Source organism: Mustela lutreola, chromosome 3, assembly GCF_030435805.1.
Source record: "Mustela lutreola isolate mMusLut2 chromosome 3, mMusLut2.pri, whole genome shotgun sequence".
Classification (NCBI taxonomy): Eukaryota; Metazoa; Chordata; class Mammalia; order Carnivora; family Mustelidae; genus Mustela; species Mustela lutreola.
The window spans coordinates 197,968,212-197,995,659 of NC_081292.1; the positions used below are offsets into that span (position 1 = coordinate 197,968,212).

The following is a 27,448-nucleotide window of genomic DNA, read 5'->3' on the forward strand; positions in this document are numbered from 1 at the left end:
GTTACCCTTTCTCCACATCCCCTCCAACACATGTTGTTTCCTGTCTTGCTAATTTTGGCCATTCTAACTGGTGTAAAGGGGATATCTCAATGTGGTTTTAATTTGAATCTCCCTGAGGGCTACTGATGATGAACATTTTTTCATGTGTCTGATAGCCATTTGTATGTCTTCATTGGAGAAGTGTGTGTTCATATCTTTTGCCCATTTTTTGATATGATTGCCTGTTTTGTGTGTGTTGAGTTTGAGGAGTTCTTTATAGATCCTGGATATCAACCTTTTGTCTGTACTGTCATTTGCAAATATCTTCTCCCATTCCATGGGTTGCCTCTTTGTTTTCTTGACTGTTTCCTTTGCTGTGCAGAAGCTTTTGATTTTGATGAAGTCCCAAAATTTTATTTTCACTTTTGTTTCCTTTGCCTTTGGAGACATATCTTGAAAGAAGTTGCTGTGGCTGATATCGAAGAGATTACTGCCTATGTTCTCCTCTAGGATTCTGATGGATTCCTGTCTCACATTGAGGTCTTTTATCCATTTTGAGTTTATCTTTGTGTACGGTGTAAGAGAATGGTTCTATCTTTTTGTGGTGTTAACTTTTTTTCCCTGGATGACTAATAAGGGTGAGTTCCTTTCCAAATGTTTACTAGCCATTACATATCCTCTTTTGTGAGGTACCTATTGAAGTTTCTTTCTCATTTTTCTCTTGAACTCTTGACCTTTTTCTTATTAATTTGTATAATTTTATATATATATATATATATTCTAGTTTTTTATATATATATATATTCTAGTTATGGGCTCTTTGTCACTTATGCCATACATATGTTGTAAATATTTTCTTGCAAATATGTATGACATCTTTTGATAAGCAGAAGTTATTAAATTTAAGGGAGTTTACTGTATAAAACTTTTTCCTTATGGTTATTGCTTATTAATCTTTGTGTTCTGTTTTGGAAATCTACTCCAACCTCATGGAAATATTTCACCATGTATTATCTTGTTATTTTTTTTTCCTTTGACACTGAGATCAACAATTCACCTGTAACTGATTTTTGTGTATATGGTGTGAGTTTATAAGTCATGTTTTCTTTTCTTTTTTCTCTCTCTCACCTTTTTCCTCTTCTTCTTCTTTTTTTTTTTTATTGGCATGGTAATTTTCACTTGACCTACCTTAGAGTGTTTTTTCTCTACTATTCTGCATTACCAACTTTATCACAGGTGCAGTGCCTGTGTTGGGGCCTATTTCTAGACTCTAATCAGTTTCTTCTGGTGTATTTATCTATGCTTTTGCTAATGTCTTCAGACAGCAAAAATGTTAAGAAAAAATGTTCTTATTTCTTCAATTTTTAAATACTTCATTTTGTTTTTCTTCTTCAAGATGATCTCAGCTATTCTTGGTTTTTCCATTTCCATATTAATTTTTGGAAAATCTCATCAATTCCAGTAAGAAAACTTTTTGGGACTTTCATTTTGGTTGCATTGAATTTATAGTGCAATTTGAGGAGCTGAATTATTTAAAGTTGACTCTTGAACAACATGAGGGTCAGGGACACTAACCTCCATGCAGTTGAAAATCCATGCATAACTTTTGATTCCCTTTAAAATTTGGAACTAATGTTTACTGTTCACTGGAAGCTTTACTGATGTCATAGTTGATTAACACATATTTTGTATGCTGTATGTATTATATACTATATTCTTACACTAAAGTAAAGAAAATGTTAAGAAAATCACAAGGAAATGAAAATACATTTATATTACTATACATATATTTATTGGAAAAAAGTCACATATAAGTGAACCCACACAGTTCAAATTCATGTTATTTGATAGCTATCTGTATGTGTGTATGTGTATATAATGAAGCAATAATATTTACATATATAACTATAAAAGTACAATATAAACATGTATATAATAGTATTTATATATTTCCATGTAAGTATATATACTTACTATACCTAAGTATGTGTATCTCAGTATAATTCACATATATATGTTATATGTGTATTATATAAATATAATAATGTAATTAAACTATGGCTCTCTTCTTTATCCTTTTACACTTACTTATTCTGTCTAGGCTTCTCTCCCTCTAGTTCTTAATTTTTTCCTCTTCAAGCTCACTTGAGTTATCATCACCTCCCTCCCTAACACTTTCTCCTCACTCCCCTTATCTGCCACAGGTTTATAAGATACTTTATAGGCATCCTGGGTGGGACTTGGTACTGGAATCTTACCTCCTGCTCCTCTTTTGCTCCAGGGTTGTGGCCATTAGTATTTGCTAAAAAGTGGACTAACAAATGAGAAATTAATATCAGTTTTATCTCAGGATTTCTGGTAACGAGTCTAAACTGGAAACTATTGTGGAAGTCCTACCTCCATCTCAGAATGAAGGCAGCATGTTCTGAAATGGGGAAGGTAACCTGCTTCATTCTAAGCAGACTGGGCCTAGGTGGGATATGCATGGGAACTGGCAGCTTACAGCCTCCAGAAAGGCAGATTGAGGAAAGTGAGACATATGATAGGCCTTTAGCTATGACTCCCTAGAAGTAGTCTCCAAAAATTGCTTTGATTGCACTGTCTTATCAGTAAAAAACATATGAACATCTGTCACCAATGTTTGTATATTTATTTATACATTACTTAAATGTACTTTAATTTGCTATATAAATTCTACAATATACAAAAAATTAAAAATGATAAGCATTATTTCAAAAAATGGTTTCCATGTTGTTCTTAGTGGTACAGAGTTCAATAAGCACTACTATTTTTGAAAAGTGCGATTTAATATTTGTGATGTAGTAATTTGTAGGTCTCATTCTAAGGCAAATTTATTACTTCGGCATATGGTTTTTAATGCCATTGTATTTGAAAAAGATACTTTCCGTATTTGAAATTTCAAATGGAAGAGGTGCACCCTGGTTGCACTTATTAGTAAAACCATATTTCTCATTTTTCATTTCTACTCTACTTTGCAAAGTTTTTAGTCAGATTTTATCCGTAAGATTTCATCTTTTCTAAGTAATTAGTTCTGGCAAACTAATTGGAAGGTGTTGCATATTTTTATATTTGAAAGGAAAAATGGTCTCCTAATCTGCCGAAACCTTTCCTTTGTGAGATTTTTAAACAGATGAGGAAATGGTTTCTAAGTTGTTAAAGTGTGATACTCCAAGCTTGTAGGTGATCATAGCACATTTGCACACACAGAAAATAACATTGGATGAAAATATTTCTAGTAGTTTTCACAAAATATTCTTATCTTAATATGAGTTCATTTCAAAAAAGTTATTTTCACACTCATTAAAATGTCATTACTTTACTCTGAAAAGACAGATTAAGAAATATCTATTTTAGCTGGAGGGGATTATACTAAGTGAAGTAAGTCAAGCAGAGAAAGACAGTGATCTTATGGTTTCAGTCATATGTATAACATAAGCAATAGCACGGAGGACCATAGGGAAAAGGAGGGAAAACTGAAGGGGGAGAACTCAGAGAGGGAATTGAACTGTAAGAGACTCTGGACTCTGGAAAACAAACGGAGGGTTTCAGAGGGGAGGGGGTGGGGGCAGGGATAACAGGGTGATGGCTACTAAGGAGGGCACGTGTTATGATAAGCACGGGGTGTTATACCTAACTTATGAATCACCCAACACCATCAGAAACTAATGGCGTGCTATATACAGTGGCCAACTGAACATAATAAAAAGATAGTTTCAGGGATGCCTGGGTGGCTCAGTGGGTTAAGCCTCTGCCTTCGGCTAGGGTCATGGTCTCAGGGTCCTGGGATCGAGCCCCGCGTCGGGCTCTCTGCTGTGGGGAGCCTGCTTCCTTCTCTGTCTCTGCCTGTCTCTGCCTACTTGTGATCTCTGTCTGTCAAATAAATTAAAAAAAAAAAAGATAGTTTCATAGTTGCCAAAAATAAAAGAAATATTCATTTTAAAATATTTGTTAGTTTACATACTGCTGATAGTTATTTGTTATCCCAGAAAATGTTAGCAAATGTAGAACACTTGTCTTTTTATAAGAACAAAGTACATAGTATATCTTTGTTTGCCAACTTTTAAAAATATTTTGCCAGGAAATTTTTTATGCTCAGTCCTCATCTATTTGTAAAGCACACTGAATATCTGCTTAAGGTAGTTACCCACCTAACTAGCAAATGCACTACCCTGGACTCACTCCTCAGAATTTGTCTACCGCTTATAGATAGTTGTATGTGCTCACTTTCCTATTTGTTAGAGAAAATTGTTAAATTCTAACATTTACTTCCACTATCTAGGGGATAATCCCTGGGCCCTGTTGTGAGTGTCCTTGTTTCAGACAGACAGAACCACAGAGGATGAAAAAGAGTCATTGCTCCTGAGTTAGGCGGGGAAAAGAAGATTTAAAAAATATCATTTAGAGTTAATAATTCCCGGTACTTTTAGTTTGCAGAATGAATGGGGATATCTGAACAATCAAATACATTATTCTTTTTCCCATGTAGGAAATCTGGGTTGGATAAAAAAAAAGTAAAGATAAAAGTCTCTTTTTCAGTCATCATTTATCTGATAGAGAAACGATAATTTTTTTTTCACCTCTCTGTTTTCAACACCAGACTGAATTTCTCAAGGGCAAGAACACTTCAGGGTGGAGCCATTACAGTGCCCAGCATACAGCTGTGCCGGCACATAGTAAATGTTCATTAAAGTCAGTGAGGTTTCTTTTAGGACTAAGGAAGTAGGAATATACTGGAAAAGCTAAGCGTGTAGGCTATTGGGTTTCCAAATAAAACTGGAATGGAGGAGAGTAGGTACAAAAGGTCATTAGGGGAAGAAGTGCAGAACAACGTAAGTGAATATATCGACTTTTAATTAAAAGACGTGCCATGAGGTACTTTTATTTGGAGTGGGGCCAAAAGTGACAGAGATGAAAGGCTTAGTGGAATTAAGTGAAGTAAAAATTCTCTGCGAGTTCAGGAGAAATTCTAGGTGGTCTAAGTAGGCCTTATGAGACTGGTCTTTAGAACTTTTGTTCAAGATTCTAACAGAATTTTGGCAAAGAGTTGTTTTGCTCTTGTTGCCGCTGAAGAGAACTCTGCCCAGGTAAGGAAAGGCAAGTAAAAAGGTAGTGACCTGAGGTTGGGGCTGGTATTTTGCCGCACAGCTAAGGAGAAATCAAGCACGTATGTTCCAAAAGATTTTCCCCCAATTATTTTGTATTTGTTAAAATGCACATTCAAAGTAGACTTCATAATAAGGTTATCATAACATTAGAAAGCAGGAGGGTCCACACTGAATTCACATATAATATACCTCAGTTTGGTGTTTTTGTGACAATACAGTAATTGTCACTCAGTTACCTTAAACTACGAGTTATACAAATGTATAAAAATATGTATAAGACCCATCAAGCCAATAAGATGCAGCAGCACTAGCAAAATGACCCAACATATATACAACAATTTTTTTCAGTAAGCTACAGTGTTTGTTATATACTTGGAAGCAAAAATTTTTAACATAATTGAGGATTTATTATATATGTCAACAATAGGAACAGTTGATTCTTGCAAAGACACAAAACAACAGATTCCTGGGAAGTTAACGTTTATAAGTCAGGCCATGTTGATCCACGTTAGCAAAGGTTGGGGCTAAATAAATTCTTCTTTTCAAGCTAGATTTGCCATCGGTGTTTTCCATATTCCCCTCCCCTCCCCTCCATTACCTCCCTTCTCCTTCTCCTCCCTTTACAGTCTATACTGAAGTGTCTTGTAATTTTTAAAAGCTAGTCATCGTATGTGGTGACCAGAGCCTTTAAAAACAAAGTTAAAGACCAGCTCACAAATATCTGTTAGTGAAGTGACTCCGGGAGAAAGGACACAACTCAAAACCAAAAGCCATTTGTCCATTGCTCCATTCCCTTTTACCTACTGTTCCAAAGTATTAAATTGCAGTTCCTTCCAAGGCTAATAAACTGAACGAATATTGGAATAACTTGCGAGCAGGATCACTGCCATCTGTGTGATATAGTTTTTAGTCCACGCCAGGTTAAGATTAAAATGTGGTAATGGCGGTCATTTTTAGTTAGCAAGCAGAGCTCATTATTCATGGTACTATGCCTTCTCTCCTCCCTCATGATTCCCTGAATTATTTTATATTTAATTGTTTACATTTTGTTTCTCTGTTAACTTATTGATAAACTAATTGAGGGTAGGAATGATATTTCTACTCATACTAATATCCTACTGCCTAGAATAATACCTGTTACTTAGTGGATACTCGTATTTGTTGAAATGAACTTTTATCTATTTCTTCTTTGCCTTCTAAAGTCTAATGTTAATTTATTTACATTGTAGATGCTGAGAATAACTCTTAAGGGGTCTGAAATTAAAGAACCGGAAATAACACCTGAAGTTCCGACTTTGGTACCATTTGGGGACGTGGTATGTGAAACTTGCCTCCACAAACTTGTACAAGTTATTTCTTATTTTATGTGAAGACTAGTTATTATTTATTATTTGATAATCAAAAAGTATATATAGAAAATGGTTCTCTCTGATGACATTTGTGAATTGTTCATTTTTTCATCAAGTTAGAAAAGCATTCTGTAATCACTGAAATTAAGGAAGACATTTTGATTCACAGGGGAAAAAATTGTTTCTATATAGGGGTTCCCAAAGTCTCACTACATCAGAATCATCTGGGATACATTTTAAAATCACTGATTCTCAGTCCCCACCTAAGATCTGCTAACTTGGAATCTGGGCATGGGGCCCAAGATTCAGTATTTTTATTGTGCTGGTTCGGTGACTATATTTATTGTCAGATTTTGGAGGCTTTGAGCTATGATTTAAAAATTGACCTTACATCTTTCCTTCAAGTTCCAGGTACAAAAGCAGACATACTCATGAATCAGACACATACACCCAAACACACAGGTAGGACCAACTGAGAACTAGGCTGAGAACCAGAAAAATCTCTGTTTTTCTTTTGGGTGCTACGGAGTATGGGACATGAGACTCTGTGTACATTGAGAACTATTAAATGTTGTGGTATTCTTTTACAGTTATCTTTCTTCCTGAGCATCATTAGAACAGTTAATGGGTATGAAGGGAGAGCGTTTCCCGTGGCCTTCTGCTCTAGATCCTATCATATACTATACATTTTCTTGATTAAAAAATATATGATGAATTCAACACCATGATTTTTGGGGGGAAAAGTAAAACTGTATTCATGCATATGTTTTGTTTTTACAAAACAAGCACAGTGCGCATTTATCCATGTAATTATATAGTGATGTATGAAACATCACGGTCAAAGTCACTGTTTGAGGGACGCCTGGGTGGCTCAGTTGGTTAAGCAGCTGCCTTTGGCTCAGGTCATGATCCCAGCGTCTTGGGATCAAGTCCCACATCGGGCTCCTTGCTCCGCAGGGAGCCTGCTTCTCCCTCTGCCTCTGCCTTCCACTCTGTCTGCCTGTGCTCGCTCTCACTCTCTCTCTCTCTGACAAATAAGTAAATAAAATCTTTAAAAAAAAAAAAGTCACTGTTTGAATCTAAAATTAGAAAAAGATTTCAGGACACCTGGGTGGCTCAGTCGGTTAAGCCACTGCCTTCGGCTCAGGTCATGATCCCAGGGTCCTGGAATCGAGTCCCACATCAGGCTCTGTTCAGCGGGGAGCCTGCTTCTCTCTCTGCCTCTGCCTGCCACTCTGCCTACTTGTGTGTGCTCCTTCTCTCTCTCTCTGATAGATAGATAAACAAACAAATAAATAAATAAATAAATAAAATCTTTAAAAAAAAGAAAAAGAAATAACTTGAAATCACTTTTGGCTGTAAGCTATTATGCATGCCGCTGTGTTGACAGACTGATCTCCATCACCAGTGCTCCTGAGTGAGGCACCTTCCTGCCTTCAGAACTGATTCTTTGATTTCATTCACACTTCCCGACTTCGTAGTTTATATTTTCCTTAGTTGAATTACATATCGCTAGACATTAACAACCTTCTTTTAAAAGTCAGCTGGAAGTTTTTGACAGGCGTTTGGCATGTGATAGCTCCACTCAGTGTACGATTTGTCACATGACTTTCTCTCTGAAAGTTCTGTGATTCGTTCTGAGGTATTTGGCAAGGCTTGTAGTGTGTCTGCGATGACAACTACATCGCAACCCACTGTTCCTCTTTCTGCTAGTCAGAGCCCTTTTTCAGAAAACATGTGAAAAATCCCGTCTTCAAATTGGCTGCCGAAAGTGCTTTTGCAAACACCTTTCTAGTTGTTTTCCTATTGTACGTGCATGTTGGGGGTTGGTGACACGGTTATAGCTTTGGGCCACAGATGGGGCTCAGAGTCTGTGGCAACATTTGTCCCCCATAGCCTGGGAATGGTCATCATTATCTTTTTAAGTGTTAAATATTTTTCTGTATTTGGAAAACCTTGAGAGACTCTTAACTCTAGGAAACAAACTAAGGGTTGCTGGAGGGGAGGTGGGGGGGAGATGGGGTAACTGGGTGATGCGCGTTAAGGAGGGCACGTGATGGGATGAGCACTGGGTGTTAAATGCCACTGTTGAGTCACTGAACTCTACCTCTGAAACTAATGATGTGCTCACTATATGTTGGCTAATTGAGTTTAAATTAGAATATATTTGAATAGAAATATTTCTTTTTTATTTTATATGGATCTATGATATTAAAGTATAAAGAGCTGCTGAAATATAAGGAAAGTTGGGGTAGTTGCCCAAGGCACAGAATGTTAATGTGTAACATTATGCAATATAACCTTGTAGTTATACTTCCGTGTTTTACCCTCCTCACATATAATTCCAGGTTTAAGAAATTATGATTCATGGGATCACCTATGACAGGACCATTTAAAATCCTGCCTAGATCATGTAATATGCATTACACGCATTTGCATTTGAAAACTTGGAAACTTCCCTTTAACATAACATTTCATATCAAAGTTTCTGTAAGAAGTAGACCACAGTACTTTCTTCTTAGGATTTCATCATTCACATGCCATAGTCTTTTAATTAAATACTGGATGCTGATTTCTTTCTTTCTTTCTTTCTTTCTTTCTTTCTTTCTTTCTTCTTAAGATTCTATTTATTTGACAGAGAGAGACACAGAGAGAGAGAGGGAACACAAGCAGGGGGAGTGGGAGAGGGAGAAGCAGGCCTCCTGCCAAGCAGGGAGCCCAATGAGGGGCTGGATCCCAGGACCCTGAGACCATGACCTGAGCTGAAGGCAGATGCTTAATGACTGAGTGACCCAGGACCTCTGGATGCTAATTTCTTTTTCTGTATTATTTTAAAACCAAATCTTTAAAATTATTTACTTACATTTAAAAATACTATTGGGCCATTTATTTTGCTCCACAGTGTTTAATATAATATTGCTGTTGTTTTTACTTGGTTTTTAAGACCAAACATGGCTAAATATATTTGGGTGATAATGCAAATCAGTATTCAGATATTCCTGTATTCATTTTTTATTTGATTTTATGCTTAAACAGGAGCTATAATTTTCTTTATCATTTGGAAATACTTTTACAAGAGAGAATGAATATTTCGCAGTCCTTGGGACATTGTATTGGATGAACGATTGTTAAATGAATAGAGTGGTTTTAGGATACTGGATAAAAAAGACATGAATGAAGGCATATTTTTTATTATTATATGCAGGATGCTACACTTTGTCAAAATGCTCACCTACTATAAAATAACAGTGATTCAAAGAGTGATGGTTGGATTTAAGTTAATAATGCTTTTTTTTTTTTTTTGCTTTGTATTCTTATTCATTTTAGTTTTACTTTGAATAAATCCTGCCTATTTTTCTTCTGTATTTCTTTTTTCTGGTGTTTTCCCTCAAGGAGATATTTCTAATGGGAAACACTATTTTTAAGAAAAGAATTAGCAAAGTGGAGCTTTTAAAAATATATAGTTTGGTATAGAATAAAATGCAAGGAAAGTTAACTTTTAAAAGCTCATTGGCTGTGTTTTTACTTTGATTATTTTAGGTTGGCTGCATTGCTATTCATATAAAGAACTGCAGACATTTCACACCTAAGAGTATCCTTTCTTTTGATTTAAGAGTCGGACCGTGATCATTTATGTCTGTTTCAGTTACATATTGCTGCCTTACAGAACACTGCAAGACTTACTGGCTTAAACCCTGCACCGTTTTATTATCAATCACTGTGTGTATTCGCTAGGTGCCACTTCTCCCCATGATCACAGCAGGCTCTGCGGTCGCCCTGCAGTTCAAACAGGCTAGAACGTCGAACATGGCTCATTTACATACCTGGTGTTTCAGGGACAGTGGCTGGAAGACCAGATTTAGCTGGGAAGCTGAAATGGTTAGACCTTTCTCTCTTGCCATAGAGTCCCAAGGTCTTGTCTTTCCGTCGTATTTTTTTTTTTCTGCACTAATTTTGATCTTTTTTAAAAATAATATTACATTAGAATAAAAAATTATATTATTTATTTTGATTACTGAAGTTTTGGAGCCCCTTCAATTTTGGACCGTGGCTGGTGCCTCTCTCATCCTGTCCTAGTCCCAGCCCTGATCATGTCCAGTGCATATTAAAGTAGTTACAAGACCAGACCAGATTCAAGAGCAGAGGAAAATAAACTCCATTTTTTGATTGTGCAAAGTGACAGAAATTTTTCACCCATATGGTGAAAAACCTCAATCACCATATAAGTTAAAGGAAAAATATATATCTTATAAAAAAAAAGAAAAATATGTATCTTAGATGATAATATTATTTCTTTTTTTTTTTACTCAGATTGCTTCAATGTATTTTTTTATTAATTAATTTATTTTTTATTTATTTTCAGCATAACAGTATTCATTATTTTTGTACCACACCCAGTGCTCCATGCAATCCGTGCCCTCTATAATACCCATCACCTGGTACCCCCAACCTCCCACCCCCGCCACTTCAAACCCCTCAGATTGTTTTTCAGAGTCCATAGTCTCTCATGGTTCACCTCCCCTTCCAATTTCCCTCAACTCCCTTCTCCTCTCTAACTCCCCTTGTCCTCCATGCTATTTGTTATGCTCCACAAATAAGTGAAACCATATGATAATTGACTCTCTCTGCTTGACTTATTTCACTCAGCATAATCTCTTCCAGTCCCGTCCATGTTGCTACAGAAGTTGGTATTCGTCCTTTCTGATGGAGGCATAATACTCCATAGTGTATATGGACATATTAATTATTTCTAAGTAATAATTGTGCTACCTTAAACATTGTTTGAAGGATTTATTTATCTTGATGCCTTTAAATAAACTGATTGCTTATTATCATGGAATTAAACCAGTCTCATTATGAAGATTTGGTGTTTCTTTTTTATATAAAGTGAATTGTTTTTTTAAAAGATTTTATTTTTGCGAGAGAGAGAGATTGAGAGAGAAAGGACATGAGTTGGGGGTTAGGGCAGAGGGAGAAGCAGACTCACACTGAGCAGGGAGCCCGGTGCAGGACTCAATCCCAGGACACTGGGATCATGACCTGAACCAAAGGCAAATGCTTAACCAACTGAGCCACCCAGGTGCCCCATAAAGTAAATTCTTGAAGAGAATTCTACATAAAGAGATTTTTGAAGATAATTAGTTAAATCATAAAAACAAAATTGTTTTAATTCATGGAGTGCTATGAAAGATAAAAATATAGTAAACTGAAGTATATAGTGACATGAATAAGAGAATAGAAAACTACTTGGAGGAGGTTGTGCTGAGTGAAATCAGTCAAGCAGAGAAAGTCAATTATCATATGGTTTTACTTGTGGAGCATAATGAATAACATGGAGGACATTCAGAGAAGGAAAGGGAAAGTCAAGTGGGGATATCAGCAGGGGAGACGAACCACGAGAGACTATGGACTCAGAGACAAACTGAGGGTTTTAGAGGGGAGGGGGTTGGAGGGATGAGTGGTGATGGGTATTTAAGAGGACAAGACTGCATGGAGCACTGGGTATTATACGTAAACAATGAATCTTGGAACACTGCATCAAGGATGTTATTGTATGGTGACTAACACAATTTAAAAAAAGAGAGAAATTTCCATGCTACACACACACACAAAAGAAAACTGCTTTAAATTTTGTCTTAATGTTAAAAATAAGTGACTTTTGAATTTTTGCATTTCTGTATAATTATGCTTAGAAAAGTTTTTAACTATATATTGCAAATGTTTAGTCACCTTAAAAATAATATATAGCGGGGCTCCTGGGTGGCTCAGTTGTTAAGCATATGACTCTTGATTTTGGCTCAGAGTGTCACACTGGGCAGGAAGTCTGTCTGCTTAAGATTCTCTCCCTCCTCCCCTTCTACAATTTCTTTCTTTCTTTATTGGATTGATTCTTAAGTTTTGCCTGAATTGTTTAGATTAATTTTATACTGTGTTATTGTACAATGACAACAAATTTTTTCCTTAATATCTGTGTATTTTCAGTCAGTTTACAACATTTCAAAAATTTGTTCATTCGCATCTCTATAAACAACATTGTGAAAAGTACAAAAATATGTAGCTTGGCATCCCCAAATGGTGAAAAGTACACTACAGTTAATTTTGATGACACAAAGTACTTTTCTGTACAGGTAAATGTTAAAGTTCTATTCTGGATATAAGAATGCATTTTTATAGTTTCAAATAATCTACACTAATTATATCCTTTTCTTAGGGGTAGGAAAGAAACAAATGCAGTGCCTTTTTTGATATTTTACAGGCTTCTATTTCTGTACTATGAGATATATTATTGTTTTCAAATAAACAACTTAGTAGAAAATGCATAATCCTGATGCTTCTTCTTCCCTAAGACCTTACCGCCTGTGGTTCTGAGTGTTCAGGAAACATGCATTTTTCTCTGTCTTGCTCTCCTCTGTCCTCCTACACCCTGTCTGAGCTTGGGCTGCTCTAACAAATGACCATAGATATGGGGTGGCTTAAACAACAGACACTCATTTCTCAGCTTTCTGGAGGCTAGAAAGTTCAGGATCAGGGTGCTGGCAGACCTGGTGTCTGGTGAGAGCCTGCTTTCTGATTTCCTGATGACCATCTCTTTGCAGAGAGCAAAGAGATAATCTTTCTTGGGTCTCTTCTTGTAAGGGCACTAATCCAACTCTTGAGGACTCTACCCTCTGACCTAACTACCTCCCCAACACCACACCTACAAATAACATCACATTGGGGATTTAGGCTTCAGTGTACGAATTTTGAGGGAATGCACAGTTCAGCCCAGAGCATGCCCTTTCTCTCTCTTTCATTTCCTCCTCATTCCCCTCTCTCCTTTCTTCTTACATAAAGTCTAATCGTTTTTGCATGGATAGCTTATTTAATCTTTATAACAACCCCCCCCCCAAATATATATACATTCTCTTATTATGATCCTCATTCTACCGATGGGGAAAGAATTTTCTTAAGGTCCTAGAACTAGTAAATAGTGGAGCTGGGAATGGAGTCAGTCCAGCTTCAGACTATACTTTATTAAACTTCCTCTCACTCTCGAGCTTCCAGTGCTAAGAGTCTGTGTCTCTTTATAGCTAAGCTTCTTAGAATCTTAAATGTATCTCAGAGTTTAAGTGAGCAACACTATTTCATGTAGCTATAGGATACATTGATTAGTCCAGTTGTAAGTCCTAATAGTTTTGTTATATTGGTTAAATTTTAATGAAATCCTAAAACATTTCCTCAGTGCTCTACATTTTTTAACCTTCAGTTTTAATCTTCAAAACTTTATTTTGCTTTAGTCTTGAGTGTAGAATATAGTTTTTCAAGCATAGTTAAAAAAAAAACAAACCCGACATAGTTTTGCTAAAGGCAATCTATACTATTTGTTTTACTCTGAAAATAGTTTTCCTGAGCTTGCCAGGTTTTCAAGAATATAGTGGGTATATGTCCAGTTAAATAACACTTGAAATTAATCCTGGAAAATAGTATAAATTAATAGGGTGCTTATCTTTATTAGCATAATCAAAGTCTTTCCCCCTATTTTAAGAGGAGCTATTAGTTTGAGCTTATTAAGAGGAGAATTTTAATGGAACTCTAAGGGAAAGTTGGGAATAATTTAGTAATAAGTACATAGAAAACTGCACAAGGAAACAAATATTAAAAAGCAAAACACATTATTAACTCTAAGGGAAATTAAGAAGTGACAGAGAAAAAGAAACATAGTTGTAATTATATTGCTAAACTCTGCAGAATAGTTACATACACACAAACATTAAGTGTTGAACTAATAAAAAAAGTATGATCTATATATAACATATTGGAGGAACGAAAGGAAGAGAATGTTAAGATTGTGGGGACGGGTGTTGAGAATTAATATTTTTCTTCCCCAATAAGCAGTTAATTGGTAGGATCTAAAACTAAAATATCACTTAATGTAAGCCTGTTACTTAGAAACCAGACAAATCAATTTAGAAGCTTGAAAGCTGAAAACTAACTGAGATGTGTATATAATAAGATCTAGTTATGGAGGTACTTATTCAGAAATTATATCTGGAATTCAGACTGAAAATGGGATAATTCTTTCCATATGCATATTATGTCAAGGTTCCCAGGCGTCAAGATGATGAGCGGAATAATATATACTTGGAACTAATGCAATATAGAAGTACAGAAAAATATCCTCTCTTACTAGGGAGTGTTAAGGTACACCTTTATGATGTAATTCAGGTAAGTATCAAGGTTGTTTCTTTCACCGTGGTATCACATTGTTATTATTTATCTGTATCTGATGGACTCCTTTTGGTTTATTATCTACTTTCAAACTCATATGTCTCGCTCTGGCTATATTAAAAAAAAAAAAAGAGTTGGCTTTGAACAGCCTAATATTTTTAAAAACTGATTGTGTGGCAATGGTACAACCTAGGAGACTACATACACATGTTCTGTTGTGTTTTCTGGAGTGTTTCTAAACAGGACTCAAATCACAAACTCTGTCTCTTAATTGACTGCCCAGATTTCAGTTGTTTTTCTCCTTGTCTGGGCTGCTTGCCTTCTGCCCTGGGCCTGTGCTGTTCAGGGGTCAGCGAAAGTTGGGGGCAAGGTTTGTACACAGATTTTGTCATTCCTTCTCTCTTGCTTTCTCCGGGCTAGGGTTACCCTCTCACTTGCCAGCAGCCATACTGCCCTGGACTCAAAGGAAGAGAACTGATTAGTGAACCAATCTAAACCATCTGAAGGATTTTCAGGAGTATTTGTTAGGATGCAAAAGCAAGGAGGCCTTCAAAGACTAATGAAGTTTTATCAAAGGACACAGGAGCTATTAAGTTAACATGTGCATTAAAAATCATTACCTGATTTTTCAGAATTTGTGAAATGTTTTAGATTATATACAGATGGCTACATGAGTGACTCTGTATTGGGGGATTTTATTGTTCTTTCCCTTTTTCTTTTTTCCAGAAAGGGTGCTTTATTGAAGAATTTGAAATGTTGCATAAAAACCTGGTAAGAGGGGCACCTGGGTGGCTCAGTGGGTTAAAGCCTCTGCCTTCGGCTTAGGTCATGATCCCAGGGTCGTGAGATCAAGTTTCACATCAGGCTTTCTGCTCAGCAGGGAGCCTGCTTCCTCCTCTCTCTCTCTGCCTGCCTCTCTGCCTACTTGTGATCTCTGTCTGTCAAATAAATAACTAAAATCTTTTAAAAAAATGTTAAGAACTTTTTGTGCATACACTTAACATTTCATACAACTTGACTCTGATACTGTTTTAACTCCTGTTAGTGTTTTTATGCTCCACTACCGTACCAATCACTGTTTGAATTAATGGAAATATATTAAACAGAAAGAACAATATTCACAAAATCTTCATCTTCACCTTTCTTTTTTTTAGTGATGCTACTTTACTGCTAAATGATGAACAGGAAAATTGAAATAATTGCATTAGGGAGCAAAATGCCCTATCTGCTTATTTGTGCAGCTTTAATTGAGGAAATATTTTCTCCTTGAGGAGATTTTAAAGAGTTGTTTACAGTTCTCACTTGAATTTCTTTTTAAATATTTAAAATTATTATTTTGATTAATTGATCTATTCAGAGAGAACCCTGCTGCCAATAGCCAGAACAGAGAATGATGAACATTTGGGGTCATAATCTCTGACACAGTCAGTCTTTCATTTCACATTTGAGCAAGCTGGGGTTCAGAGACTTGAAATCGCTTGTCCAAATAAAAATTTCATCTGAAAATGGAAGTGGAGGTAGGAAGTAAATGGAAGTGTGAGCAAATAAAAGCATATGCATGTGTGTGTACACACACATACACACACACACACACACGTATATGTATCTCAGGGTAATCCTATTAATTATAAACTGATATTTTCTATATTATAATCATATATTCTTTAACATAAAGTTTTTAACACTTTAGGAACTCTATAATTCTTCTCTAGTAGTTCCTTGTGTGAATTCTTCTTTTTTAACCAGGAGATTCACACTTTGGTTTTTCTAACATAGATTTGTGAAATAGAAATACTACTTGCTACCCCTTTTTCATTAAAATATCTTTCTGATAAAATAATAAAATAAATGTGCTGTGTGTTTAGCCTATCTGCAAGGTGGCAGTGGAATTTATGTTCTCCTATGGAAACTTTGGTTATGGATTTTCACATCAGGTTAGTTCTTTTTTATTCTACAGCACTGCAGTCAAATCTCTTCTGAGCCTCTTTGCTTTCTAGTTTGATAAAAATTTTTAAAATATATATTTTTTAAAAGAACATTTTTAAAGAATGCTATTTTCTCCATTGTACTTAAGGAAAAATGAAACTACTATTTTTATTTGCATATACATTTTAAAATAATCTTTAATTCAAAATGCATTTATCAGGAAACTTGCTTTTGTGTGTCTGTGTTTTCATGTGTGAAAACAATTATTTTAAGTATATAAGGAGTGTGGATTTTTATATATAAAAATGCTTATTAAAAATGGAGTCATTGATTATATTTGCATGACATTTTTTATTCTGATCACATATGCTCCTTACCTCCATGGTATTTCAATGTCTGATGTTACTTGAGCCCTCCTTGATTTATCAAGAGAGTAATATGTTGAAGTTCTCTTCCTTGCTTTGTCCTGGGCCTTTAAATTTATCACATATATCCATGTTCCTGTGAAAATTTTTGTGTAGTAACCTGTGTCCTGTCCTTTTATTATATGCCTAGGCTAGATTCCTAGAATGGAAATTATTGTCCAAAAACAATGACTTTGTCAAAGAATTGTTCTAGAAATGTTGTACCAACATATATTCTCACCAGGTGTTTGAAAGAACTCTTCATATCCCCAGGTATTATCACCACTTTGGGGCATTTATATATCCAAGCACATTAGTGCTGCTATTATACAGGGACTGTGACCCCTATACTTTGCATATGATCTTTCTTTTCCATTTTTTGCTGTTTTTTTATAGTCTTGGTTGTTCTTTTAATTAGGAATTCAGAGTGGAACATTACTTTTATTAAACCTACTCTTACGTTAACTGAGCAGCCCCTGGTAAAATGTTGTTCTAAAATTTTGCCTATGGTATATCATAATGATTTTTAATGCATTTCAAATCAGAAATAAATAATACACAGAAGAAAGCCACTAGGCACAATTTTTTTCATCTTTTTTCCTTCTTTGCTTTGATTTTTCTTTCTTTTCCTTCGGCCTATTTTATTTATATTTGTATGAATTGGGCCTTATAGGGTCTTGTAACTGTTGAATTCCTTTCGTGACATAGTTTATAAGCACCAACTTCAGAGGTAGGTTTTGTGTCTGAATAGAAGTAAAACATGTAATAATCACCTTCTTACGGAGATATCTCCTTTTCAGATAAATTAGGAAAGTATTGTTTTATGGAGGTAGATTCTACCAAAAACAAGGAACCAAGATATTGTGTGGAAAAGAGTGGGAAATACAAAAGTTCTTGATTTTGATTTTATATCTGTGAACTTTTTGGTAATATAGTCCCCTACTCCTCTGTCTTGATCATGTAAAAAAGGTACTACCCTTGGTGGGGGGAGCAGATAAAGCTGCATTCAAATCCTGGCTCTGATGTCTTTTGGGTAACCTTGAACAAATTACTGATCCTCAGCATTTTCTGTAAAATAGCCACAGTTATCTACATCATAGGATTATTGAGAGGATTAAAAATAATATTATAGATAAAAGGTTCCTGACAGATATCTAGTGCTCAATAAATGTTGGTTCTTTCTTCATCTTAAGGCCTATTTTGTAGTCCTGGAGGATGTTAGTATTAGAGTAAACTACACTTGTAACTAAGCAGTGTTATAACACACTTACCATTTTCTTCAGTTAAAACCTCTTCAGAAAATTAACAAGCCATCCATGTTTATGAATATTGCACCACCTCCAGGAAGAATAGATCCTGTGACGTAAGTGTTTGAAGTCTTATTTGCACAATTGGATTATGTGACATTTAAAACACTTAATCCATTTTATGGACCATTTTGGTTGTCTTAAGACATAACCAGAATGGGCTAGACTCTAAGGAAAACAGAGCAGTGAATTGTTATGCTTAATAAGGTGGGAGAAATTTTGGGGTTTCTGGGTATAGCCCTGGCGAAAGGACATGTGAAGTTCTGGAGATAAGATAAAGAAGAGAAGAGAGTGCCAGCTTCATGGCTGAATGAGGGAAGACAGGGTTAGGCTGACAAGGAAAGTTGGCCAGTGAGATATCCTTTTCTAGAAGGAGGTGAGGGACTTCTAAGATCAAATTGTCTAATATTTGTTAGTTTTCCTCTACAATATAGTAGTGTTACCTCCATTCCACACATTCTAATTGTTTTTTCCCAAATCTTCAGCAAAAAGTTTATGTTCAAAAAATGTCATTAGTGGGCACCAGGGTGGCTCAGTGGGTTAAGCCTCTGCCTTCGGCTCAGGTCATGATCTTAGGGTCCTAGAATTATGCCCCACATTGGGCTCTCTGCTCATCAGGGAGCCTGCTTCCCCCTCTCAGCCTGTCTCTCCCTACTTGTGATCTCTCTTTCTGTGTGTCAAATTAAAAATCTTTATTAAAAAAGTCATTAGCAAACCAAAAGTAACTTAAAATTTGTCAACCAGACTTCAAATTTCAATAGTAAAAATAGATTAAAGAGTGTAATCTATAGTACTTTCCCTGATTAAGAAATGGGAAAAAAAGGGATTGAGGAAATTAGGTATAGGATGGGAATGTATATTCTGAAGTGCTTATTGTCCTATAGTTTCACCAATACTGGGTATTATCATTAAAAATAAATTTTGCCCACTTGATATTGGTCATTTGTTGAAATAGTAAAATTTGAATGTTTTATGTTTATCAATCATTATTTATTTTTTTTAAAGATTTTATTTATTTATTTGACAGAGAGAGATCACAAGTAGGCAGAGAGGCAGGCAGAGAGAGAGAGAGGGAAGCAGGCTCCCTGCTGAGCAGAGAGCCCCATGCAGGGCTCGATCCCAGGACCCTGGGATCATGACATGAGCCGAAGGCAGCAGCTTAACCCACTGAGCCACCCAGGTGCCCCAATCATTATTTCTTTATCCACCAATGGATTCAGTAAACATTCATTGAATGTCTGCTATATCCCCAAGCCATTGCAAATACTAAAATAAATGAGGCCTGGTACCTGCCCTCTGGTAGCTCATGGTTTAGTGTGCACAGATAACTAGTGAAAAGAAACTATAACACAAATGGGATAAGAACCTTCCTGCCGGTGAGCGTAAGGAACCCTGGCACATAGGGTGCGGGGTAATGATGGGAGGAACATAAAGTTGTGTCATAGCAAATTTATTGATATGAGCTCACTAAGCAGAGATTCTGCATTTAATGGTACAGATTAGGGGGTTAGAAAAGACTCATTCTGGTTGTTTGGTTGCAGAAACATGTACCAAAAGATGCCCACTTGGGTGGATTGGAAATGCCAGACTTGCCTTGGCTTAATGTAGAAGGAAGGTATTCAAAGGGTTAAAGAGATGGTGATGTTGGTGAGGATTTGTTTTTAAGACCTGCTCACTCCTCCAGGGAGATTCCAGAAGATAGACCTTTCACTATGACTGTAAGAACTAAATTTGAAGGGGAGCCCCACCCTTGAAGAGCTCTGTGATCTTCTCTGTTAGGCAGACCTTAGAGTGGGAGCCGCAGTCACTGACCTGAGAAACCCAAATGCGATGGGAGTGTAACAGTGGAGAGCCCAGTGATGGCGCCACCACCTAAGGCAAGATGCGTGTGGTTACTGTAGTGGACAGTAAAGTCAAAGCAGCAATCAGAATAGTTTGACTCATGCAGACCTATAGCATTGGCTAGTTGATCATGATGTTCCTAGAAATAAAATATATAGAAAGCCTCCCCAATTCTTAATCTGTATAAGCAGAAAAGTTCTAGGTCAAGTGAATAGAAGTGTGACCTGGATCATAAAAACAGAGTCATAGCTCCTCAGTCAATTCCCAGAGTTGAGCCAGTTTGCACACCCAAAAGCCTCTGAATGTAGGGGAGACTTGGTCCCCTTAAAGAGAGACGCTGGTGTGCTGACAAAAGTTTATAATGTTGATCTTTCTCTAAGCTTTCCCAAAAGGGAAGGAGAGCCTTTTACCAGGGTAACTATGCATTAGGGAAAAGGAACTAATCAGACCTTTCAGAGTCTACTGGACGCTGGTTCTAAACTGACACCAGTTCCAGAAGATCCAAATGTCACTGTTGTACACCGGTCAGACTAGGGACTTATGGAGGACAGGTGATTGATGGAATTTTAAACTCATCCTGTGATTATTTCCCCAGTTCCAGATTGCATATTTGAAATTCGCACACTTAGCAGTAGGTGAAACCCTACATTGTTTCCCTGACCTGCGGACAAAGGGATATTATGGTGGGAAAGGCCAAATGGAAACCATTAGAGAACTACCTCTACCTAAGAAAATAGTAAGCTGAAAGCAGTACCACATTCATGGAGGGATTGCAGAGATGAGGGCCATCATCAAGGACTTGAAAAATGCAGAGGTGGTGATTCCCATCTTATCTCCATTTGGGTTACTTATTTTGGCCTGTGCATAAGACAGATCTTGGAGAGTGATAGTAGATTGTCATAAGCTTAACCAGGCAGTGATTCCAATTGTAGCCACTGTAGCAGATGTGGTTTCATTGCTTGAGCAAATTAACACATCCTCTGGTGCGTGGTATAAAACTGTTGATCTGGCAAGTGCTGTTTTCCTCATGTAAAAACCAGAAGTAGATTCCTTCAGCTGGTAAGGCCGAGTGATACACCTTTACTGTCTTATCTCAGGTATATCAACTTCTCCAGCCTTATGTCATTCATTTAGTTCATTTAGTTCACAGGAAGCTTTTTTTTTTTTTTTTTTTTTTTTTAGTTTTACTCATTTTAAAGAGAGAGCATAAGCAGGGAGAGGAGCAGTGGATAGGAAGAAAAAGTCCCAAGCAAACTCCACACTGAGTGTAGAACCCGACACAGGGCTCCATCCCAGGAGCCTGAGATCATGACCTGAGCTGAAACCAAGAGCTGGATGCTTAACCAAGACTGAGCCACTCAGGTGCCCCACAGTTTACAGGAGTCTTGCTTGCCTTTCCCTTATACAAGATATTACACAGGTCCATCAGAGTGATGATCATGACGCTTATGGGACCTAGTGAACAGGAAGTAGTAACTAATCTTGACTGTCTGATAGGACGTTTGCATGTCAGAGGGTGGAAAGGGTTCTAAAAAAATTCAGGACTCTTCTACCTCATTGAAATTTTGAGGATTCAGTGGTATGGGGATTGTCAAGATAATTCTGCTAAGGTGAAGGATAAGTTGTTGTATCTGGCCCCTTCTACAACCAAAACAGAGGCACAACACCAGTTGGGCCTTTTTGGATTTTGGAGACAACATATTCCTTATTTGGGTGTACTACTCTGGCCCATTTACCAAGTGACCTGAAAAAAATTTATTTATATAATAAATGTATCTTCTTCCCTCTCATTATCTCCTCATGTAACATAAGGTCTGTTGACTTTATATTGTAATATTTAAGTATTGTTAAACTTATAGCATACTATTTTTTAAGTTTCAGGATATTAAGAAGAGTAAACATCATCCAAAGACTTTTTTAAAAATTTTATTTTGTTTTTTCAGTGTCCCAAGACTTGATAGTCTTTTCTGGGGAAGAGGCTAGTGAGGTTTTGGTTGTATGCAGGATAGTTTTATCATGTTAGGTGGAGTTATGACCTGTTTATTGTTCTCATTTGGAGATTAAATATGTTTTAAAGAGATGCTTATGGGGGCCAGGTTGGCAAGGGGTAGGTGGACTTGTGAAGATTACTTTCACATGTCAACTTGACTGGGCCATAAAATAGAGACTTGTATCTAACGACTGGGAGAGAGGTCTGGGCTCAAACCCTGTCTACTTATCTTTAGAACTCCAGGTCTAACGTACCGCCTTTTTCATCCCTGCTGCTCATCTCAGTAGTAAGAGTATTCAGTGGAGCACTTCTGTCAGGATTTCTGACCTTTGTCTGCTTCCCGAGCTCTACCCTCTGATGGTTCAAGGTAGACAGGTGGGCTTACAGTCTAAAAGAGAGAATGATTCAAAAGTGATAGCCATCACTGATTTTAGAAGTGTGGTTTTGTATAATTGCAATATTTAACATTATAAACATTTTGCAGAAATGTTATTACACCACAACCGATAGAGTACCCAGCATTCCTATCCCCAGACCTGAATGTTACTGTGGGGGCGCCAGCTGTAGTGCCCAACCAGTCCTCTGTAGTGCGACTTGAAAAACTTCAGCAACAACCTCGGGAAAGGTAAATACATACATACATACATGCATACATACATATATACCAACACAACCCAAACAATCTTCATCTTATTTATGTGTTAGTGGGACATTATTATTATTATTTTTTTTGCTTGGGGGGCATATGGGCTTTAGATATTTGTTTAGAAAAGTCAATGTTTATTGACTCTGTAATGCATATGGTGGTTCACTTTGTTGTGTCCTATGAGTCCTTCAAGCTGTCTTTACTCTTTTTCATTTTTTTTCTTTTTGTTCTTCTGATTGGATGAATTCCTTTGCCATCTCTTTGAGTTTTCCAGTACTTTCTTTGACACCATCTAGTGCTCTTGAGCCCCCCTACTGAATATTTCAGTCCAGTTATTGTTCTTTAGCTGTGTGATTTCTATTTGGTACTTTTCAATATTTTATATCTCTTTGTTGCAATTCTCACTTCATTTATGAATTTTCCTCCTGAAAAATGAGCATCATTATGACCATGATTTTGAATTGTTTTTTTGAAAATTATTTATTTTTTTGAGAGAGAGAGAGAGAACAGAGTAAGTGAGAACATAAGTGAGTAGGGGCAGAGGGAGAGGGAGAAGCAGACTCCCCATTGAGCAGAGAGCCCCATGCAGGACTCAATCCCAGGACCCCAGGATCATGATCTGAGCTGAGGGAAGACACTTCACCTACTGAGACACGCAGGTGCCCCTCATTATATTTCATTATGGCCTGTTTTATTTGTTTGTTTGGAACTTAATGTTTCTGGAGTTTTGTGTTGCTGTTCTGTTCTCATTGTTCTCTTTCCTCATTTACCTTCACTCTCTGTGTTGGTTTCTGAGCACTAGATGAAACTGCCACCTTTCCTAGTCTCAATGAAGTCACCTCATGGTGGGAAATGAACCTTATCAAGGAACCCAGCCCAAGATTTTGGCTGTCTCTCAAACCTTTGTGATTGTCCAAGCAGCTTTCCTTTTTTCTTAATGTCTTCCAGTTATTGAGAGTGTGTTGGGATTTTTCAGTATTCCAAAGAGGAAGATCTCAGCATCTAGATTCGGGCTGACTGGAAGCTGAACCTCAAGTCACCTGATGGGAAAGTATGTACCTAGAGCCCTTTCTTGGAAAAACCAGGAGAAGGGCTTTCTTGCCTGCTCCCTTTGTGCCCAGTCTGGGGGTGTAGCCACTAGGGTGGAAGGCATTCCTGCACCCATTGAGAACTGCTTCTTTGTGTGCTGAAGTTCCGTGGGACTGTCACCAGTCCAAGCCCCATTGGTTATGACAGCCAAACAATCTAGGGGCCCATCTCCTCGGCAATGGCCACAAAGTCTGGGGTGCCAGATGTCTGTATAAGCTCCTTCCAGGGAGCTACTGATGATCTGGGTTGGGCCGGAGAGAGGAGGAGATAGTGTCTCCTGCTTCCACAGGTCTCTAACAAGGATTGCAATCAATCCCTGGATGCATACTCAATTAGAAGCCTGACCTCCAAATAGTAGCTTTTAAAGAATACAGTAGGCCTTTTTGGAGACTAACTGGGAGATGAACTTATTTTTGCACTAATTTCCTATTCTGTGCTGAGTGCTGAGCAGATAGCATGGTAAGTCATAGCAGACCTATGAAAAACTTTTTATTTTTTTCTGTAGCTTTGTGGGTCTTATAGTCACAACTGTGTTAACTGTGTTAACAGAAATAGGTGTTTTGGGGGCCTGTCCCTCAGATGGGAGTCCTGAAAGGTGGGGTGCTATGTGTGTTGTCCAAACCTTTTTCTCCTCAGGGAGATGCTGGGAGTTGAGAGTTCTGTCCTGTTTGTATGACACTGTGCCAGTGGTGGAGTTTCTGGTGTGTGCCTCATCCTTTCTCAGCTGTTTTGATGTGTGTATTTTCTCATTTGCATGATGTGTAGGAGTTGCTCAGCCTATTTCTAGATTTCTTTCAGAGAGGATTGCTCTTTGCAGAACTGTAGGTACCATGCATACATGGGAGGAGGTGAGTTCAGGAGCCTGCTTACCATCTTGAATTAGAAACTGCAAATGTCTTTAATGTCTTGCCTAATAGTACACAACCGGATCCTCATAACTGCTTCCATATTTAAACAGAGTGGCTCCAGCTGCAGAACCTCTGCCTATCTGACTCATAGCGACAGTGACAGCTACTGCTCTCATTTCCTTCCTGTAGCGTCACCAGCTGATCCCTTCTTCTTAGCAAAATGGGTCCCAGTGAGTCATCTTGCCATTGTGTTCACTGACTTTACATGTATTTTTCTTGCATGCTTTCAAAGTCAAGGGTTGTTTTTCTGCTCCTTATTCTCTTCTTCTTATAACTACTCTGGAATTTGGCGCTGATAGTTTTATCTTACTCAGTTTTATATGGAATTAATTTTCCTGATTTTTTTTAATAGGAGATATAGTTTAGAAAGCCTCTTGAGCCTCACAGAACTCCCACTATTAATGTTTTCATTTGGTGTTTAAAAATATGAGTTGCTTTCTAGAATTTTCTGGGACCATGCCAGTCAATGTCTCATGTAAATGGCAAGGGTAAACATCCTTGTTTTTGTTCAGGATCTTTAAAGGCTACACTTCTAGCATTTAATAGTTAAGAACATTTTATTATGTAGGTTTTTTACATATAGATATGCTATACCACGTTAAGTAAATTATTCCACTTGGTTCCAGTTTTCTAAATTTCTTTAAAACCACAAATAGATGTTGTATTTTTGCCAAATGCTGTTTCTTTTTTAATCAGTTAAATTGTATTTATGTTTTCTAATTTTAATGTCAAAATATCCTTATATACCTGGAATAAATCTAATTTGTTCATAATATATTATCTTTTCTCTATATTACTGGATTTTTTGTATTAAAATTATATTTTTAACATTTGTATCTATGTTAATGAATGATATTATTTTTATAATGTCCTTATTAGGGTTTATCATCAAGGTAGTAATGTCCTCATGAAATGAATTGGAAAACATGCCCTCTTTTCTATTTAATTCATGTCGGTTATATCTTTAGATGACCAAAGTCTTTTTTTAAAAAAATTTTTATTTTTTAAATTTCTTTTCAGTGTTCCAGAATTCATTGTTTATGCACCACACCCAGTACTCCATGCAATACATACCCTCCATAATACCCACCACCCACCCTTGATGGGACTTCATCAAGATCAAAAGCTCCCACCCCCACCCCTCCAAAACCCTCAGATTGTTTTTCAGAGTCCACAGTCTCTCATCGTTCATCTCCCCCTCCAATTTCCCCCAACTCCCTTCTCCTCTCCAGCTCCCCATGTCCTCTGTGTTATTCCTTATGCTCCACAAATAAGCAAAACCATATGATAATTGACTCTCTCTGACTTATTTCACTCAGCATAATCTCTTCCAGTCTTGTCCATGTTGATACAGAAGTTGGGTATTCATCTTTCTGATGGAAGCATAATACTCCATAGTATATATGGACCACATCTTCCTTATCCATTCGTAGGTTGAAGGGCATCTTAGTATTAGAAGTCCCAGCAACAGCAATCAGACAACAAAGAGAAGTAAAAGGTATTCAAATTGGCAATGAAGAAGTCAAACTCTCTCTCTTAGCAGATGACATGATACTTTATATGGAAAACCCAAAAGATTCCACCCCCAAACTACTAGAACTCATTCATCAATTCAGTAATGTGGCAGGATACAAAATCAATATACAGAAATCAGTTGCTTTTTATACACTAACAATGAAAATACGGAAAGGGAAATTAGAGAATCTATAGCACCAAGAACAATATGATACCTGTGAATAAACCTAACCAAAGAGGTAAAGGATCTGTACTCGAGGAACTACAGAACAGTCATGAAAGAAATTGAAGAAGACACAAAAAGATGGAAGACCATTCCATGCCATTGAATCAGAAAAATAAACACTGTTAAAATGTCTATACATTTTAACAATCTGTACTTTCAATGCCATTCCAATCAAAATTCCACCAGCATTTTTCAAAGAGCTGGAGCAAACAATCCTAAAATTTGTATGGAATTAGGAAAGACCCCAAATTGCAAAGGAAATGTTGAAAAAGAAAAACAAACCTGGGGGCATCACATTGCCTGATTACAAGCTTTACAAAGCTGTGATCACCAAGACAGCATGGTACTGGCACCAAAAAAGACACATAGACCAGTGGAACAGAGTAGAGAGCCCAGATATGCAACCTCAAATCTATGGTCAAATAATCTTCGACAAAGCAGGAAAAAATATACAGTGGAAAAAAGACCGTCTCTTCAATAAATTGTGCTGGGGAAATTGGACAGCTATGTAGAAGAATGAAACTCAACTCTTCCCTTATACCATACACAAAGATAAACTCAAAATGGATAAAAGACCTCAACGTGAGGCAGGAATCCAACAGAATCCTAGAGGAGAACATAGGCAGTAACCTCTTTGACATCGGCCACAGCAACTTCTTTCAAGATATGGCTCCAAAGGCAAAGGAAACAAAAGCGAAAATGAATTTTTGGGACTTCATCAAGATCAAAAGCTTCTGCACAGCAAAGGAAACAGTCAACAAAACAAAGAGGCAACCCATGGAATGGGAGAAGATATTCGCAAATGGCAATACAGACAAAGAGCTGATATCCAGGATCTATAAAGAACTCCTCAAACTCAACACACACAAAACCAATAATCATGTCAAAAAATGAGAAGACATGAACAGACACTTCTCCAATAGAGACATAAAA

General features: G+C 37.0%; 1 protein-coding gene across 6 annotated transcripts in view; it reads left to right on the plus strand.

Annotated features, from left to right (window-relative positions):
• The window catches only part of C2CD6 (C2 calcium dependent domain containing 6), a 125,382-nt gene that overhangs the window by 21,824 nt on the left and 76,110 nt on the right, over positions 1-27,448 (plus strand). For 2 of the 6 annotated variants that reach the window (XM_059168401.1, XM_059168408.1), the window contains exons 2-9: positions 6,335-6,421; positions 9,995-10,046; positions 12,437-12,582; positions 14,537-14,659; positions 15,389-15,433; positions 16,528-16,596; positions 18,276-18,355; positions 22,616-22,756. In XM_059168401.1, coding sequence (XP_059024384.1) covers positions 6,335-6,421; positions 9,995-10,046; positions 12,437-12,582; positions 14,537-14,659; positions 15,389-15,433; positions 16,528-16,596; positions 18,276-18,355; positions 22,616-22,756 — 743 coding nt within the window. Of the gene's footprint in view, positions 1-5,042; positions 5,085-6,332; positions 6,422-9,994; positions 10,047-12,436; positions 12,583-14,536; positions 14,660-15,388; positions 15,434-16,527; positions 16,597-18,275; positions 18,356-22,615; positions 22,757-27,448 lie in introns of those variants that run through there. The other 4 variants (XM_059168403.1, XM_059168402.1, XM_059168406.1 and 1 more) reach the window with 4 other exon arrangements.